We start from the raw sequence: 19,006 nt of genomic DNA on the forward strand, positions 1-19,006 counted from the left end.
TTTAAAATGATAGAATACTTAGTTGAATGCAATTTGTTTTTAGACACTTTATGGTTTTGACTTAAGTTTTTTATGACTTTTTGTGAATTTATGTCTAAAGATACACAATGTTATAATTTCAAAGTCTAAAAAAATATAAGAGTGGCATTTACAAAGTCATATATATTTTTTTGCTTTTTTATTCAAAGGTAGAATTTCTTTTATTGTATTAATTATTAGTCTCTTGATAAACCAAATCATTAGGCTAAAACATCCTCAAAGAAGCAATTTCAATCCATGATTGAGTTTCTAATTTTGTTTAATTATAATTATATGTTTAGATTTTTTAATAGATATTATTTCTATAATTATTTTAAAAATTAAATTAAAATCCTTCTCAATTGATATTTCTTTGATTCTACATCTATTAGCATCTTTTATTGCATTCTACATTGTTTCTTGCTTTCATTTAAGTTATTATAGATTTAAGAAATAATTTGGTATAGTTTCTTTAGTAATTTACAAATGAATATTGATATAGAAATAATCTCTATCTTGTACAAATTATTAGAAATTTATTTGTTTAAATTATGTCAAATTCACAAAGTCCTTATTTTTAAATGGTTATATACTAAAATTCTTTAGTAGATTCTATAGTTCTACTTTTTTGTTATTTTTATTTCTTTATAATAACTCATGCTTGAAATATGCTTTAACTTCTTCCTAACCTATGATTAAGTATTTAAAACTTATTAATATTCTTTTCATTCTAGGTTCTTATTTTGTAATCATATATCTAATTTTTTAATTATTTTAGCAATTAAGAATATTACTACGTTGCCATAGGTATACTTACTTTGCACTCTTACTAACTATGTGTTGTCCTATCAACAACTTTATTAACGTCCAATCATAAGGAACATTTTATAATTTAGAGACAATGTTGTAGTTTAAACATAGTTCACAATGCATAGTTTTCAGAATAAATTGGATTATACATCACTGAAAGGAGGCAATAGTTTATCCATCTTAAATTGCAATATTTAGTGGACTTTAATGGGGATATGATGCAAATATGTAATGTATGAAATGTAGTAATTATGTTGCATGTTGCACATCAATCTTAACCTGAACTTTACATAGAAATATTTCTATCACCTTAAGTTTTTTTGTTGAAAAAAAAATTGTATGTGAAGTTATTTTTAGAATGTTTAATTTTAGAATGTTTAATTTTATAAATTTTAATTTCTCAATAATTCTTATTATTTTTAATTTAACATATTGAATTGCACAAGTTGGAAAGTCAAGTATCATAAATGATACTTTATATGCATCATATGTAGTTAAAATTGTAACTTTTTAATATTATTGACATTCATATGATAGAACAAGTTTTCATATTTTTATTTTAAGAACAGTTAAAATTAAATACATGTCATTTCTATATGTGTGCTTCCATAAAAACTCAAAAAAAAAAAAAGGTTTTTTCATAATGAAATATTTGATATATTTCCAATGATGAAATTTCTGGAAAAACACAAGCTCTGGAAAGGGTTTAAATTTTTTTCTTTGACATCTATTAAAAACTAAGAAATTGTGTAGACTTTCTTTTTCAAAAATAAAATTACTCGGAGTTGAATAATTTTACTTTTCAAATACACTTTCTACATATCATCTATAAAAAATAATAGTTTGAAAACATGTTATACTCACTGTGTAATAATCCCATCCATTAAAAATGAAGAAAATTTATAATATACTGTAGTACACAAAGAGGCATATAATTTAGTTTTTTTTCTCTTTTTTATTTTCTTCTTCAATAAAACCTTTTTATATTACCATCGTGAATTTCCCTTGTTATATTTTTCAAGAAATATCAATTATAATATGCATATCTAACTTGTTTATGTAAATATGCTTGAATTATTCTTTTCTAAAATAATTCAATAAATTTGAACTAGGGAGGAAATTTTCCTGTGTAAAATTCTTAAACAAGGAGATTACATATAGATTTAAATTAATGTTTCCAGAAATTAAAATTTTCAACAGTCACATTATTTAATAAAAATATTTAAATTGCCTCTAATGAATGCAAATGAATGCAATTTTTTTCATGCTTACGAGCTCACACTTAAAGCTATATGAACAGTTTAATTGCAACTATTGTTTGGGTTTTAAACAGAATTTACTGTATATATATATATTTATATATCATTATATGATTTTGAATGTATGCATTACAGGAATATATATATATATATATATATATACACACACATAGAGACATACATACACATACAAACCCTAAGAGAGTTTAGGGTTTTATAATAAAATCCAGTTACAAATGCTTTGCCCAAAGATGTTTGAATGTGAATATTTGGAGTGCAGGAGACTCAGAATTATTTCTACACCTGCTCAAAATTTCAGAAAATTAGTTTTTTGGGAGTTAAAAAGATATCATTTTCTAGTCTCCACTTCACTCACTTGTGTAAGAATCAAATAAAATGAGAAATAAAATATTTTTTTAAGAAAAGGTAAACACTTAATTTGCTAAGAAAAAATTAAAGTAACTGTATATACATGTATATAAATACAGAGGAAGAAATTGTATGATCTCTAGAATTTGAACTGAATGCTTAAAAAATAAATAAATAAATAAATAAATCTTTGAAATGTTTAGACATTGCGTAAGACTATGAGCATGAAATGCACTAAAATTGTAGTTGATTTATAATCTATGTTATCTTTATGCTAATCCTAAAATGAGGCTCATTTTGAAGTAGCTTTGTGATGTTGCTTGATTTTGGACACATTTTTTGATGTATACTATGTTTTATACTTATCACATACCAAAAGATTGGACAACATTTCAAATTACAAATTTGGTATAAAAGAATTTATATAATTCTATTAATAAATGCATGAAAATGAAAATTTCAGTAAAAGGATGTTTTAGAATAGAATAGAATAGAATGATTTTTATTTGATCGTTTTAATATGATCGAAATTATTTCCAGCTTCCAAATTAGGATTATGTTTAATTTAATCAAAATTCAATGTAATAAAAAAAATATGTAATGGAAAAACATGAGGAAAATAAATAGTAGTTATTAAATCCACATACACTACTTTCAAATACACTATTTTATCATTAATTTGTAGTTAAAGCTCATAAAAAATAATCGTAATAATAATTTCATTTAGCTTTTAATTTATATTATTAAATAATTTAAAACATGATTTTCAATTTATTAATTTAAATAAATAATTATTTAAAATAATTTTTTTTTTTAGATAATAAGTAAATATTTCTTTTTGTATGTTGTAAAAAATGAACCGGGGAAGAATGTTTTATTTGATTTGATTTAGAAAGATTGAGGTCTTACTTTCTCTCAATCTTAAAAAAACCATTGAAATAGCAACTATTTTTCTCAACATGCATGTATTGAACTTTTATCAACAACATTATAAATTAAACCTCTAACATTGTAATATATATATGTATATTACAGAGGAGGACAATTCCGCCAAGGAATCTACGACCTGCCACTCGCAGAGCATTACGCTCCCATAATGACTAGACAACCGGGAAAGTGCCGCGGAAACCGGCTACGTGCCGGTTTCGCCGGTGGCTCCTCCCCAACGTTGTTGCCGAAGCCACAAAGGGGCAAGGGCGGCGATGGCTCCGGCAGGGCATTGTGTGTGTGTGTGTGTGTTGCGCCGCCCTCACCTGGCGAGAGGACGACAAATCCTTTGTCTCCTAATTTGCGAGGTTGTTCTCTCATTCCCTCCTTCACGCCACTTCCCCCTCACGCCCAAGCCACAAACCTCGTGGCGGTGTTTTGAAAGTCTTTCACCATGGTAAGCTCTCTCCATTGTTTGCTTCATCACATTCATTGCGGCCTCTCTTCTCCGTTAGGGTATTTGTTGGAGATGCTTCTCCTGTTAAATTTTTGGTTGAGTTGTGGGAGGATTGTGAACTGTGTTTCGTTAACAGTCAGGTTCTCTGCCAGAGTTGGGTTAATTTAGCTCGGAGTGGCTACTGCCGTATGTTTAGGTTTGCGTTTGGGAGTTTTAAGGTTTTGGTGGTTGTGGAGGCATTGGGTTTGGGTTTTGAAGGTGTAGAGTTTGTTTGGTTAGTTTTGAATGGTGAGTTTGTAAACTTACTTTTGGTATTCTGTGTTATTTGTTTTTGTTTCCACTGGGTAACAGCCGCAGGGAGATCATATTGACTTGCATCGCAAGCGTCATGGGTACCGACCGGATTACTTCGAAAGGAAGCGCAAGAAAGATGCGCGTGAAGTTCATAAACGGGCGGCCTTCGCCCAGAAGGTATGACGTCAACTTTCTCCCAAATTTTACAGTCTTTGGGGTTTAGGGTTTTGTTAGAATTGGTTAGACTTGTGTCTGTTAACTCACAGTGTTCTGGTGTGGGTTACAGGCTCTGGGTATCAAGGGTAAGATGTACGCGAAGAAGCGGTACTCAGAGAAGGCTACCATGAAGAAAACGTAAGGAGTCATTCGACACCGTTACATTCCTGCCGAATTTCTTTAAGTATTGGGTTTTCTTTTTGGGTATGTAGTTATTATTTGTATTAACTGTTTTAATTTTTCTGTCTTCTTCTACAGATTGGCTATGCATTCTGAACGAACCAATCGCCACAAAGCTGATGACCAAGTACAAGATGGAGCTGTACCTGCTTACCTATTGGATCGTGAACAAACTGCCCGTGCTAAGGTATTGATTTTTAAGTATATTTCTCTTTTTTCGCTGATCCTTTGATAATGGACTTAAAACTTTTCGCTTCTGACTTGAAAAGTGCTGGTTATTGTGTGCGCGTTCATTCTTTTGAATCAGTTTCTGTACTCCTGAAAGTTTTTCATTTTGCGGTGAAAAACATTTGCCGTCAAAGTCACTTCATTTCGTATTTTCCGCCTATAATACTTTCATGCGAATTTTCAGGTTCTCAGCAACACCATCAAGCAGAAACGTAAGGAGAAGGCTGGTAAATGGGAGGTGCCTCTTCCTAAGGTGAGCCGATATCGTACGAATGCTGTAGCTTGTGAAACTCTTGAATAATCCACCACATCACTTAAATTGTGAAGTACGTGAACGGAGGCGATGTGGTTTCAAAATAGAGTGTTCGAGGTCGGCTGTGACGTAGCGGATCTGCGAAGGGATTTGAGGTTGAACAAGGATACGATGAAGTTTTGTGGATGTTTTCGTAAATCTTGCTTTACAAGCTATGTTTTGTGTGGTGTAGGTGCGGCCTATTGCTGAAGATGAAATGTTCCGTGTGTTGAGGACGGGAAAAAGAAAGTGTGAGTTATCGTGATTACGACCTCACTTCTTTATATTTTATTTTCTCCTTTATAAGTGAATGATTTCTTGTCTACAGTAGCTACATTAAGGCCGTTTTAACTACTTTTTGGGTTGTCTGACTGCTAAATTTTTCAATGCTGTTGGGTATTCATCATGCTAACGTATATGTCGTGGTTCCTTCGTGTTTCAGCTAAGCAATGGAAACGAATGGTGACGAAGGTCACATTTGTTGGACCAGGCTTCACTCGCAAGCCTCCTAAGTACGAGCGGTTTATCAGGCCCATGGGACTTCGTTTTACCAAAGCTCATGTAACGCATCCAGAGCTTAAGTGCACTTTTAATTTAGACATCATTGGAGTTAAGAAGAATCCCAACGGACCTATGTACACGTCGATGGGAGTAATCACGAAGGGTACCATCATCGAGGTATGTTCGTTTCTAAGCTTATCCTTTGTATCTTTGTCTACTCCTTCCAGCACTGCAGCTCCAATTGCCTCTGTTTAGTCTTACCTTTCAGAGCAGCCGGCCAAGGACTGTACCTGCTTCGCACCTGATATACTCACGTTGTTATTGTGAACCTTTGTAGCCTAATGAGTACGCCCCTTATCAAACGCGTCTTAGGGTACAGTGTAACAATATGTGAATTTTTATGCATGCAGGTGAATGTCAGTGAGTTGGGACTCGTGACACCAGCTGGAAAAGTTGTATGGGGTAAATATGCCCAAGTTACAAATAACCCTGAAAATGATGGTTGCATCAATGGAGTGCTACTTGTGTAACGCGGACAAATGTCATCGGGATCTGCAGTTAGAAAGCCTGCGTTTTTTTGGGCCCCAGCAGCCAGTTCGAAGAAATCTGGATGCTTTGGCGTCGTTGCTACTGCGTGAGAAGATGCAATTCGTGTGCGACATTCAGCTCTCGTAGAGTTCGATCGCTGAAGTAGAGACTCGTACTCGTTGCTGCAAGTGGGCAACGTGAATGTGCGAGGTTTATCGTTAGAAGGGTTAGTAACCCGATATAATTCCAGTAGGCTTTGATGACATTTTTCCATGTCGTTCACAATAGGATGATATTTCTTGGCTTTATATTGGAATATTCCTACTTCAACTGTAACATGCTTCATAATTGGCACGGCGATGTCACTACGATATCAATTTGTATTTCCTTTTTCAATGATTTTTATTTTCTCACAGTTAAATGTACAATGTTTGAGAGTCATTTATGCATGTTTTTATTATAAATGTAAAACAAACTGAGAAGGAAGAACTAGAAATTGACAGGTATTAATATTATTCAAAGCGAATATTATGAATCCGTCAAGGTAACTCTGATGAGTGACAATCTCCTTACTTGAAAGTAGTGTTGGCGAGTTTAGAGATAGACCTAGTCTCCCTGTTTGTATACTACCTGAGAGATTCACAATGTAGTCAGGCTGTTCGACTAGAAGTAATTATCTTTAGAAGTCCCGATCTTTGTGTAATTCTAAATTCCAATAAAGTTAACAGGTAAAGTCATTGCAATTTTCTATCTTCATGGTGGTTTTTATTGCACCACCTCCACTCCTCAGTGAAATTTTAACTTAAAATATGCCCCTTTTTTTTTTCTTACTTTTCCGTTTTTACGATGTACGAAATAAAAGTACGTCATATAAGATGATTTCTTTTTGAAAGATTCTCTACTTTATTATGATTTTGTTTGCCCTCTAAAACCGCTATGATTTTCTATAAGTCTTCTGCATTCATTAGAACTTTTAGAACCTGTTTTGGAATCAATCTTAAATTGGAGCGTTAGGCTCCACCATGTCTGCTCATATGTTTATTTAATTTTAAAATGGGTCTAGCAACACTTGTTGGGACGAAATTGTTCACCTATAGAAAACAATTTCAAAACAACAAATAAAATCCATCATTTAATCTAAAAGTAAAACATGTTTGAAAACATGGTTTTAAGTTGCATGTTTATTTTTTGATGGTTTTAATTGAATGGAGTTCTATATTTAAGCATTCCTATCAAATCACATTGAAAATACTTGCAAAAGAATTGGCACAAATAACACATCAAAGGTGAAAAAAACTTGTGCAAAATTCGAACAGTAATTGTTGAACTTCACAATAAGAATCCGAGCCTCAAACTTGCTAATTTGCACTCTTACTAGACGGGAAAATTACCCACCCAATATCACAATGTGAGAAAATAAGCCCCCAACTTTGACTCATTCCTCTCAACTACACAGAATCAGGTGGTGATAGAGTTCCAAGGCAGACACACACACGCCCTCACCCTGCCCCTCCCACCCAGCCCATGATTCGGCATATCCATGTTGCAAATATCATGCAACTAACAGTGTCACCGACGACAACGCTCTTCCCTGATCCAACAGCAAGCGACAGGAACTCTAGATTCCACAAAAACCTCAGGGAGCACAACGACCCTACCATTTGGGGAATACCATCTCACAGTTTTGCAACGTTAAGAACTAGGGCGTTGACTGGGTCCACAGTAAAAATTCTTTCTCGACCAATCGATAAAATTCGCTGCATTGTTGGCAACAGAAAGGTGATGCTACGCGTTACCCACACCGTTGACTGGTGACTTGGCAGGTTGAATAACGGCTACAACGGTGATGGTGGTGGTGGCTGGAGAAGTAAGTGATTATTTTGTGGTGTGCGTCCAGTTTCATGCGAATCTTCGTCATGGCTGTTCTGAATTCCTCATATAAATTCAGTTGGAATTGATGTGGAAGCTGTGTGCCTGCCAAATTCAGTCAAGTGAAACTCATGTTTGACAAATGTGAAGCTGCCGGATTGGATCACATGTGTTTAGGTTGCGGGATTCTCGTGGAATCCGAGAGTTGTGATTGAGCTTTAAGTGTAGAGGAGTTGGATTCTGTAATCAAAAGGAGTAGTGATTGAGCTCTTTTAGTCTGGAGGAGTTGTGTTTCAAGGACACCGGTGAAAGTTCGGAGTTCGACGAGAAGTGACTGATGATGAGCTGGATTTCGAAGTAATATTGATCGAGTGCTGGTTGGCACTGATTTCCTCAGTGTTAGTTCGAAGGGTCGAATCTGGAATCGGTGTGAGTGACAAGCTGGAATTTGCGTGGGTTGTTTCTGTAGGGTGGGTTGCAACTATAATTGCGTACAAGGGGTTTAGGGAGGGGTTTTAGTATTCTGAAGTAGCAAGCCGATTTTACGTGAGAGGGACGTTTTGAAGAGGGGAAAGCTTGCTGGGAAATTTTCTGGTTCAAATCGAAGAAGATAAAAATGTTCAGCTGCTTGGCATCGCGAATTTTTTTTGCAATCGAAACGAAAGTGTGCATCGCTCGACTTTTTTCTTTCAGGCTGGAGCTCAAATACTGGGCTGATTAGAGTGCTGTTGGAGACAAAATCCGGAAACGAGAGCTTGCTTACAATATTCAAATTAAAGATCAATCGCGTGCCTCCACAATTCGGAGAAAGAAGCGGAAAATTTCGAAGCAAGATTTGTATGGCCTTCGCAGGCGCCAATGTCAGACCAGCTTGAAACTAACAAACAACCAGAGATTCAAAGACCCCCTGACTCAAATCCTAACGCATCGAACTCCACCTACCGGGGTATACCCAACCCAGTCACCGAAGTCTCCATGATCATAAACGCGCTGACGAATGCTGCAGGACTGCTTGAACCATTGCAAGTGCCGGAACACGGCTATGGCGCACAATGTGCCAAGACTTTCCGAATGGTGTCAACGACACGAGGCTCACAGTCAGAGCATGTAGACGTCGCTGGCGCATCTGCAACGCCGTGGTTGCCAATCAATGCGGAGTGGAGCGAGCAGACCCCGCAAAGAAGCAGCCCTAGCCACGCCCAGGACAACTCCCCCCAGTCTGCCCAGTTCCGTGAATCAAGTTGGCAGCAACAGCAACAACAGCAGCAACAGCAGCAGCAGCTCCAGCGTCCTCTTGCCCCGTTGCAGCCTCGAGGTAGGTATTGAATGAACTCTTCACTTCTCCTCACAACCGACCATAAGAACTTCTGACAGTGTTGGTCCTCAGGACAGCTTTAGGTCACGATGCCCGGAGTGTAAGTTAAGGCACGAAGGCATTGCTTTCTTTTGGTATAATATTAAAGTATGTGGGGCCATAGTTCCCAGTAAGCGTGTCTAAAACTATTTGGATTCGTACGCAACCTGGGGAAGCTTTGAACTTCAGTCTCTTCCATTTCCTCGTAGCGAACAGCCGCCTCTCCATGAATCATCAACAGTCGATGTCATCGACATTAGAATTTTATGTGCTTGCACTTAGGTGGGGTATTGCAGATATGGGATAGAGTTGATGCTGAGCTTCGTCTTGGGTTTGAATTGTGAATCGCAGAGTCCCAAATGCACAGGACAGGGTTCGATCAGGACTCGAGCGGCCACTTTGCTGGAGCAGAAGCCGAGGCGGTGCACAGCCTGGAGCCAGAGAAGAAGCGCAAGTTCCGCGGCGTGAGACAGCGGCCGTGGGGGAAATGGGCAGCCGAAATCCGTGACCCCAAGAAGGCTGCACGAGTGTGGCTGGGAACATATGACACCGCGGAGGAGGCCGCGCAGGCTTACGATAATGCAGCCAAGGAGTTTCGGGGATTGCGTGCCAAGTTGAATTTTCCCGATGGGGAGCATCTGGGCATCGGAACGTCTTCGAGGATAAGCTCCTCATCGAGAACAGCTCGCGGACCATCCAGCGATTCACCTCGCGCCTCGTCTGATGCAACCTCCGGATCTCTCTTTGCGCCTAACGCAAGGCATCAACTCTCTATTGTCGAATCGTTTCTTTACAGTGATTCTCATTCGGTTCCTGAGAATTCAAGCTGGAATTCTCCGACTCGCACTTCCTCGAGCACAGACCACTCTCCAGCTTACTCTGCGCCCGCGACGTCCTCCGAGACACCTTACTTATCCGGGTACTCTTACTTTCAACCTGATTCTGGGTCGCCGTCTTATTACAATCAATTGGGTCCGTATCAAGAGCGTCGGTCGTGGCAGGAGACGCCTAGCTCCTCCGGTCACCAAACCATCGGCATGCACAACGATTCAGCGGCTGATAACCGGAGCCCTTCGAACATATATCAGCCAACTTATTCAAGCACTCCAGATGAGTACTCCACATCGGGATCGTTCATGGCAACTTCGTCAAGTTACATGAATTTGCATGATCAGGAAGCAATCGACCCCTACAATTGGGCACCTCAATATGCGTCGAATGAATCAGACCGCTATTCCTGTTTCCAGAATCTGCAAAGCTCAAGTGCACCGGAGCTCTCGTACGATCAGATCTTTGAGCAGGACTCGGGTGCTTTGCCTTCTTCGAACACAGGAAATCTATCACCTAGTTATTACTTTCCATTCTATGACAGGCAACAGCAATTTATTTGACCGATAATAGGACAATTAACGGATGATCATCTCCGACGGAAAGTTTTTGATGTGGCGATGATCATTCCATTTATTTGATTTATTGGTGGGCACAGGTTAGAATTTATGGGTCTTTTGTTACACATTCTTTACAGAATAAATGATTAAAGTTGGAGCTTGGACGAGTTCCAGTTGAAAAAAAGTCGAGAATTGGAATAGCCATTGATGGAAGGAATGAATCTCATAACCAAAAAAAACCTCTGACTGTCATCAGTAACGGTCATATGGGTGCCATGTAATATGGATTCAAGTTCAATTTTCAGCCTGTCCGCCCTGGCGGATCGAAATTCGGCGTTCACTCTACTTTTGAACTCTCCCGTGTTTTCATATAATTGTCACAGCTCATGTGAGACTATCCATCCAGGAAATCGTCGATTGTCGGAACCATTTCAGCGTGGTGACTCAGTCTCGTCGGGAAAGTTGCATACTTGGCAACGACAGAACGTTGTTGGGCTTTTCGAACATTCTGAAATGTTCAAAGGTTGGTGAATCCTTCACTGTTGCATGAAGGGGTCCGTAACTGCCCATTATGCGCACACCGTCTGTCAGATCTGTCACTCCCGCGTACCCTGTCGCTGTCCCGCAATTCATACAATCTCACACCTCGGGGGAAGTGCACCAACTCATTGCACACGTTAATATAACAATCCTGCCGCTTATATGTTTTAAACTCAAACAGCTCGGAGACAGCTCACGTTCCTTCCACCTTGGTCCCATCCACTTGCTACTCCACTTGCGATGGAGTGCCAGTCGCTATCTCGTTTCCTTCTCCGACCACAACCTGGCAGAAGCTGACAGAGCGGTTTCTAACGATCTGTCGAGAAAAACCCAGTTTGCGGTGGTTTCCGCGGTTGTGACGTTGCAGAATCATCACGAATTCGACCCAATCCCAAGGGCTCATCCAGAGCAAGAACCGAAACCTGATGCATCTGGTCGTGAAGGTGGGGATTCTACTAGATGTATCCACACGATTCCATGGATGCGATCGACGAGGAAGGCGAGGTTGCAATTAACTACCGTGACCTGTTTACGTAATTTTATGTCTCCGAAGCGCGGCGCTGCATCGATCACGACAACAGGTGTTCGTGGAAGCCACCCAGCCAGATGCGATGAAAACGTCATGCCCGGGGGACCAGCAGTGGAGTGCCTGAGCTCAGAAGATGATGTCATGGGATATCCGAGAGGTGACGGGAAGATGATGCCAATAAATTAATGGTGGAGTTGGAGTAGGAGTTAGTAAGGGACGAGGGGAGGATGAGCGAGAAGGGCACGTGGAACTCGAGGCTGCGTTGATGTGTTCGACATGCTCGACCTTATCTTAAGGGAGCCCCTTGCCATGCCGTGTAGTGCCTGCAAGGTCCTATTGGCTGAGTTTGTGCACTGGCCCCAGCATCGTGGACGCGCTGGTTGTGTGGGTCTCTTGTGCTTCGCCTTCTGTCAGTCAAGATAACAAACCTGCCCATCCACCAGCACAGGGTCTCCATCCGAAACTGCGGTACCTCTTTCCAGCTTGAGGAACACACCTCTATCCACGACTAGGATTAGTACCTCAACCACGAAACCTCGACTTCGGTGACCATAAATTCCATATTAGCACAGTGGCATCTTTTCAAATAAGGTTCTCAAAAGCACAGTTCCATAAGTACACTTTTTGAGAAGGAGATCGGGTTTATCGTTTAAGTGATTCCATCATGATTCGAAAAGTGATTCGGAAAGTGATTCGAAAACCATCTCGTTGCGAACACTTCCCAGCATTGTGACATCTGTTCGTACAAAAATATGCCCTCGCAGTCCTGCCATTTTCTTCACTTCAACTTTGCCATACATGACAAGCAATTACTCATTCGCTCCAACTCTCACTCTAAAAAATCCTCGTTTACCTTATTGAAAACACCAAGATAACAAAAAATTGTGAGTCAACGCAGCCTAAATACGATGAGCAGATGATCGGGGATGGTGTTCCTCTGAACAAATCAAGCAGGGCACTATGGATGGAGGAGGCTGGCTGTGGCTGCAGTGAGGCCAGAAACCAAGAGGCTGGATCCTTTGTAGCACTATCATTTAGATTGCCCGTCATCTCTTTTCTGAAGAATTTCTCGGACGTCTTGAAGGTCAACAGCACTTCTGAGCATTTGCTAAACCGACGAGAATCTACTACGGTCAATATGGCATTGTACATTCGGTGGCAAGAGCAAGAATTCTTTGCCGTGTGGTTGATCACCTAGCGGCAACAAACATTACTAATCAGATTATCATCAAGATTTCAAAACAGGACGTACTACCGAGCATTTTGCCACAACTGATGGATTCTTTTGCAAGCTCACGTTATCTCTAGGAAAAGCTTGTTGACGAGGACGTCACAAATCATTCGAAGTCTTACTCTCATAGCATTTACAACAGATTCTTTGCCCAAGTATTCACCAATATCGATTACCTGTGCAACCAAAATGCCCTCGTATGCATCCGACCGATTCCGCGGAAAGTTCCACGTTACGTGAAGGAATTAACATTAGACCCCTTCTTAACGTACCCAGACTCCAGAAATACCGCACAAGCTTCTGCAAAGAGACGAAACACTACAAGAGTCTTATCTTTGTACACTCCCTTGACACGCTTCTAAGCTTGACGAGCAGTAACCCAACTTGGTTCAGCACACAAAAACCACAACTTGAACAACTTGAGTCTCATGAAGCCCTCCGTTAACCGGGGTTTGTTCAATTGGCTGGATATGACATGTTGCGGTGTAGTAAGGTATTCTTTTTTCCCCTTTCCTTCGTGCATGGTTTGACTCTGGACGCTATGGGGACTCTATGGAGATTGACAACTGGAGTGTTGCCAAATTTCCTCAAGAAGTTATTTTACCAAATCCAGAATGTTTTGAGATCTTCTTTGTGGTCCAAGAGGTAGTGTGATCTTGGCTTCTCATGGGTTCTGATACTAAGTGACGATTTTCTGTGGTTTTTCAGTGTTTGCCTTTTGATTAGCATTTGCCAGTATCATGAATATTTTTACTCAGGACAACTATATGCTCTAGTCACAACACGGAAATTTCAGCAACATAAATTTCGTTTTTGGTTTTTATAATCCTAGGTCGTTTCGGTGAGTTAGTGATCTCCACGCTCTCGCTGCTGCGTTCACCTAATTATTGTTACCTCGAGATCATTGATCAATGTGCAGCATGAATCTTTTGTTCTGAGACATTTCTATGTTTTTGTGCAGCAATTGGTGTCAGCATGGCAAAAGTAAATGAAGAGGGAGCTCCCACAAACACTCTTCGAGCAATCCATTTCTGGGACACCATCCTTCAGAACCACCATCTCAGTAGCCGCTCAATATGGTTTCTATCAAGAATTTTTGCAATCAAACCAAGTGGGTTAGACAATGTCTCTTGCCAAGAACTTTGGCCAATCAAACCAAGTGGGTTAGACAATGTCTCTTGCCAAGAACTTTGGCCTAATGGATAGAGAGTGTTGTAACTTGTTCTAGAATTGTCACTTAAAATTCCTACATCTAAATTTTCTGTTAGTATAATTTAGAACATACATCTTAATATATAATATATAGATAGGAATAAGACTAAGAGACTTCTTAGGAGTTGATTACAATAACCATGTAAATAAGATCTTGCTCCTTGGATTCATATAAGTTTACAATGATAAATTAGAGGGTATAAGATTCCCCAAGTTTGACTTTGTTTAAGTAATAGGAATTACTTTGTAATACATTTTGTGAGTTGATTATATATATATATATATATATTCATTTATTTATTTATGGTATGAGAACAAATCATAAGAGAGAACGAGGTAAATCTCAGCTATCTTTTGTTATAGAAGATGAAGAACATGGCAATGAGTGCAATTGCATGGTCTATAAGTGACTACTTGATTGATATTATAATAGAATATGAAGATTCAATCAATGCGTAGAAAGTACTAGAATATAATTTTTAGTCTAGAAATCTAGCTTGAATACTAATGTTAACAAGTCAACTTCACATACTTTGTATGCATGAAGGAGATTTAATAAAAGATTATATAAAAAAGTATAAAAATAAAGAATAAATTAGAAGCAATAGAAAAAAGAATACCTGATAAGAATCTCATACATGTAGTATGAAATAGCATGCCTTTTTTGTACAAAGGAGTTTTGTAAGATATGACTTCTACAGAAATATTACTTACATTTGAACATGTAGTAGCAAAACTTATTAAAAAGGGATATCAATAAGACTTTAGAAGCAAGAAACTTAGCAACAAATAAATTGTATTAATTGCAGAATAGAAGAGAACATCAATGCAAGGTGAACACAAAGCTTTTGTAAAAGGTAGATATGGTAATTTAAGATGGAAAATACAACAAAAAATTATCAATCAATAAAGAAGATTCAAATGTTTTGCATGTAGAGAAGAAGGTCACATTGCAAGAAAATGCCAATAACAATAATCTACAATATGTTCCTATACCAACAATAGAAATATGTTAAACCATGTAAAGTATTATGAAAATCACAAACATGCTACTAACAATTTTGATGCAACCATAATGGATATTATTGACAATTTGAAATAAAAATGATATATGAATAGTGACATTTTGAGTCATGTCACACAAAACAGAAATTTATTAAAAATAATACATAGAGATAAGAAAGGACTTACTACTACAATATGGAAGGGAACCTCATTAGATTAAAGGCAATTATATCTATTGGATCAAATGGAATAAAACTTGACAATGTGTTCTATGTGCCATCTCTATATAATAGCCTCATATCAATAGGAAGTCTAACAAATGCAAAATATATAGTAATATTTACAAAATATTATTACTGAATATTAGAAAATATTAAAAATAGAAAATCCTATCAACTAGACACGTAAATTCAATAACTAATTTATATAAGTTTAATCATCTAATATCAGCTTTTAATTTTGCTACTTATACAAAGGAACCGCCTTCATACTTTGTAGTAATGTTGTGGCACTCAAAAAATACAATAACAAAAGTAAACAACTTGACAAGAAAAAATAATCCACAACTTTGGCATCACAAGCTAGAATATCTAAACTACTATAGACTTGGTCACTTATCAAAAATTAACAAAGTCATTAGGTTGTATAGAATTGATGACATAAAAATCATATGTGAAGGATGTCAAGTGGAGTAGGAACATAGAGAGCATGCTCATTGAAAATCTAATGCAAGGATAACTAGCATATTGGAGTTAATACATATAGATATAGTAGATCTATGTCTCATCAAACATTGGAAGGAGCATAATACTTCTTAGTCTTTATAAGTGATTATTCATCATACTCATGGATATATTTCTTAAAAGCCAAGAATAAAACTTTCAGACAATTTATAGTATTCAAAACCATGATTGAAAAGCAAAGAGGATGTAATATTTTAAAAATCAGATTAGATAGAGGAGGAGAGTATCTTTGAGAAGATTTCTAGAAATTCAATAAGCTAAATGGAATTACATGCCAACTAACACAAGTCAGAACACCATATTAAAATGATGTTGCAGAAAGTCAAAATAGAACAATCATAGGGCGCACAAGGAGCACGGCTTTCAAAAATAAGTTCTCAAGCTTTCTATGGAGCGAAGCAATAAAAATTGCCAATTATTTTGTAAATTTCATTCCAACCAAAGTAAATTCTAGTATGACTTTTCATGAATTTTTTTTTCAATGTAAACCAAATATTAGCAATCTAAGAGTGTTTGGATGTTTAGATACATACATACATCTAAAAAAGAAAGAAAGAAAATGGAATTTTTTTAATCTATTAATAGGCTATGATACTGAAAATAACGCATACATAATATACTATACAAATGAGAAAAGAATACTAATTTCAAAAGACATCATCTTTGACAAACAAAAGATAGGATATTCATTTTTAGACCATACCATAGCTAATAAACAAGAGATTTTTTCATTCAATAGTATGACAAACAATCACACAAGTGAAGATGAAGTATGAGTACAAGTACTAGATCAACATCACACACACATGGATTACAAATACTCCCCTTAACATCATGCACAATAAACTTCAAATCTAGAGAAAGATATTGATACTTATCAATGGTACAAGATTCTTTTTATTTTATTAGAATCAATAATTAATTTATTATAATTTCTGATTTTATTTTAAAAAGATGTTATTTTAGATTGCAAAAATTATACTACATAATGATATTTGTACTATTGGATCAATATTAAATCAAGGAATGATGATTTCAGCAATTGTAAAGTATTCATATTGAGAATCAGAATAGAAAATAATTGAGGTAAAATATTTTTAAAAATGTACGAAGGAATTAAATTTAAAATTTTATAATTAATTGAACTCTTAATGTAATCTACTGATAACATTCATATATTTAATTTAAAAAATAAATAAACACCAATAATATTTTTAATATAAAATATCTTTTGTATTTGTTTCTAAATAAGTTTTTAAGAAGTTTTACAATCTTATTTGCTTACAACAATTTTTATAATATCTACAATACGAAAATTAAAGGTAGAATTACTTAACCACTATTAAAAAGTTAATTTAAAAGTTTAGTTGAAAAGTCTTGACAGAAAGCTTTTTTAGAAGCTTTAATCTAAAACTTCAAATAACAAAATAACAGAAATGTAAACCAAGTGCTTCTATCTTGCAAGTATTATATATATATATATATATATAGAAATTTTAGTGCAATGATTACAGAAGTACAATCTTATAGAAGTACATTATAGTCTTTTAATTTTTTAGTGCAATGATTTTTTTGCAAATGATTTTTTAAATATATTTATTTTTATCTATTATTTTAATAATTATCTTACATGAAATTATTTTCCTTTAATAATATATATATATATATATATATATATATATGCATCTTTAATATCTTATTTACATATATATTAATAATGCATGGATTATATATATATATATATATATATATATATAATTATGTCTCAATTTGTAAGATTTGAGAATAAATTTCTAATTAAAATCTGATTTAACTCACATGTAATTTTTGATTACTTCTTTTGGCCGCCATTTGTAAAGAGCAGTATATATATATATATATATATAAAGATTTTTTATCTATATCTATATCTATATATATATAATTATATGTAAAATTTATATAATTTTAAAATATTTACTAATATAATAATTGAATAAATTTATGAATTAATTATTGTGTATCAAATTTTCTATCATATGTCATATTTCTTTCAAAAACATAGTCTTAATAGAAATAGTACAAAAAAACTTGATTAAAAATTGTAAAAAAAAACATAGTTTTGTACCTTAGGAAAACAATTCAAATATCTTCAATGCAAAAATCCAAGCTTATTTATTAAATAAAATTTTAATTAAGCTTATTTTAAATGTTTATCTAATAAACATATGGATAAATATTTTTATTATTTTAAATTATTCTATTTTGTAAGTAGGTGAGTTTTTAGACTCTACTATTGACACTTAAACAAAAAAAAATTAACATGAGTAATTTAAATTCATTGGTACATAAAATCATTTGTGATAACAACGTCAATGGTTGAAAAAAGTGCCTTGTGGTATACAACTCAAGTTTATGACAACTTGTAGTGACAATAGTAAAAACTATAGTAGCTTACAATAAATGGCAAGTTGTGGTGATATAAAAAAAATGGAGTAGTAATAGCAACATTCTATTTAAAATATAAAAAATCACAATAATTAATAAAAGTTTAATTAAATTAATTATAAAAAAATATTAAGATTGATTAGCAAATAGTATAATATAAATTTAATTTTATTACTTTTAAAAATATTTTTATTTAATTATTTTTATATTTTTTTTGTATTTTAAAGTTAATATTTTAAATTTACTAGCATATTGTATTTCTTGTAATTTTTAAAAAATAATTAGTTTAAATATGCATATTTTTTTCATAAAAATATTTTTTTATAATTTTTTTAAATAACTTTAATTTTTTATTACCTTATCATATGTGATTTTTTAAATTTTTTTTAAATAATTTTAAAAATACTTTTAGAATAACTTTAAAAAAATTATTATTTTTTATAAAATTTATTTCTTTAATTTTGCCAAAGACATGAATCACAAAACAACTAAAGAATCAATACACTTTTGTGTCACTAAAAAAAATAAATATTTTCTTAAACATAGTTATAATATTAAAATTAAAATGACTATTACTAGAAATAAGAAGACTAGAGACTTTTGAAACAACACTAAGAACAAAAAAGACA

The 19,006-nt window shown here is 35.2% G+C and overlaps 2 protein-coding genes across 3 annotated transcripts; both read left to right on the forward strand.

The window, feature by feature from the left end:
• The first annotated feature begins 3,681 nt into the window (after window positions 1–3,681).
• LOC112285223 (uncharacterized) lies at window positions 3,682–6,475 on the forward strand. The gene is made up of 8 exons (XM_024525901.3): window positions 3,682–3,840; window positions 4,192–4,311; window positions 4,421–4,488; window positions 4,609–4,717; window positions 4,943–5,011; window positions 5,244–5,301; window positions 5,493–5,728; window positions 5,962–6,475. The coding sequence occupies exons 1-8, from the start codon at window positions 3,838–3,840 to the stop codon at window positions 6,079–6,081; spliced, it is 783 nt and encodes a 260-aa protein (XP_024381669.1). The 5' UTR covers window positions 3,682–3,837; the 3' UTR covers window positions 6,082–6,475.
• A 1,514-nt stretch (window positions 6,476–7,989) lies between these two features.
• On the forward strand, window positions 7,990–11,035 carry LOC112284385 (uncharacterized). 2 transcript variants are annotated; one of them, XM_024524133.3, is made up of 2 exons: window positions 7,990–9,263; window positions 9,654–11,035. In XM_024524133.3, the coding sequence occupies exons 1-2, from the start codon at window positions 8,807–8,809 to the stop codon at window positions 10,691–10,693; spliced, it is 1,497 nt and encodes a 498-aa protein (XP_024379901.1). In that variant the 5' UTR covers window positions 7,990–8,806; the 3' UTR covers window positions 10,694–11,035. The 2 variants fall into 2 exon arrangements, with proteins under 2 accessions (XP_024379901.1, XP_090107772.1); XM_090251646.1 differs by having other exon boundaries at window positions 8,052–9,267.
• Window positions 11,036–19,006: the final 7,971 nt, after the last annotated feature.

The sequence above is a fragment of the Physcomitrium patens genome, chromosome 7 (genome assembly GCF_059467195.1).
Source record: "Physcomitrium patens ecotype Gransden chromosome 7, ASM5946719v1, whole genome shotgun sequence".
NCBI lineage: Eukaryota > Viridiplantae > Streptophyta > Bryopsida > Funariales > Funariaceae > Physcomitrium > Physcomitrium patens.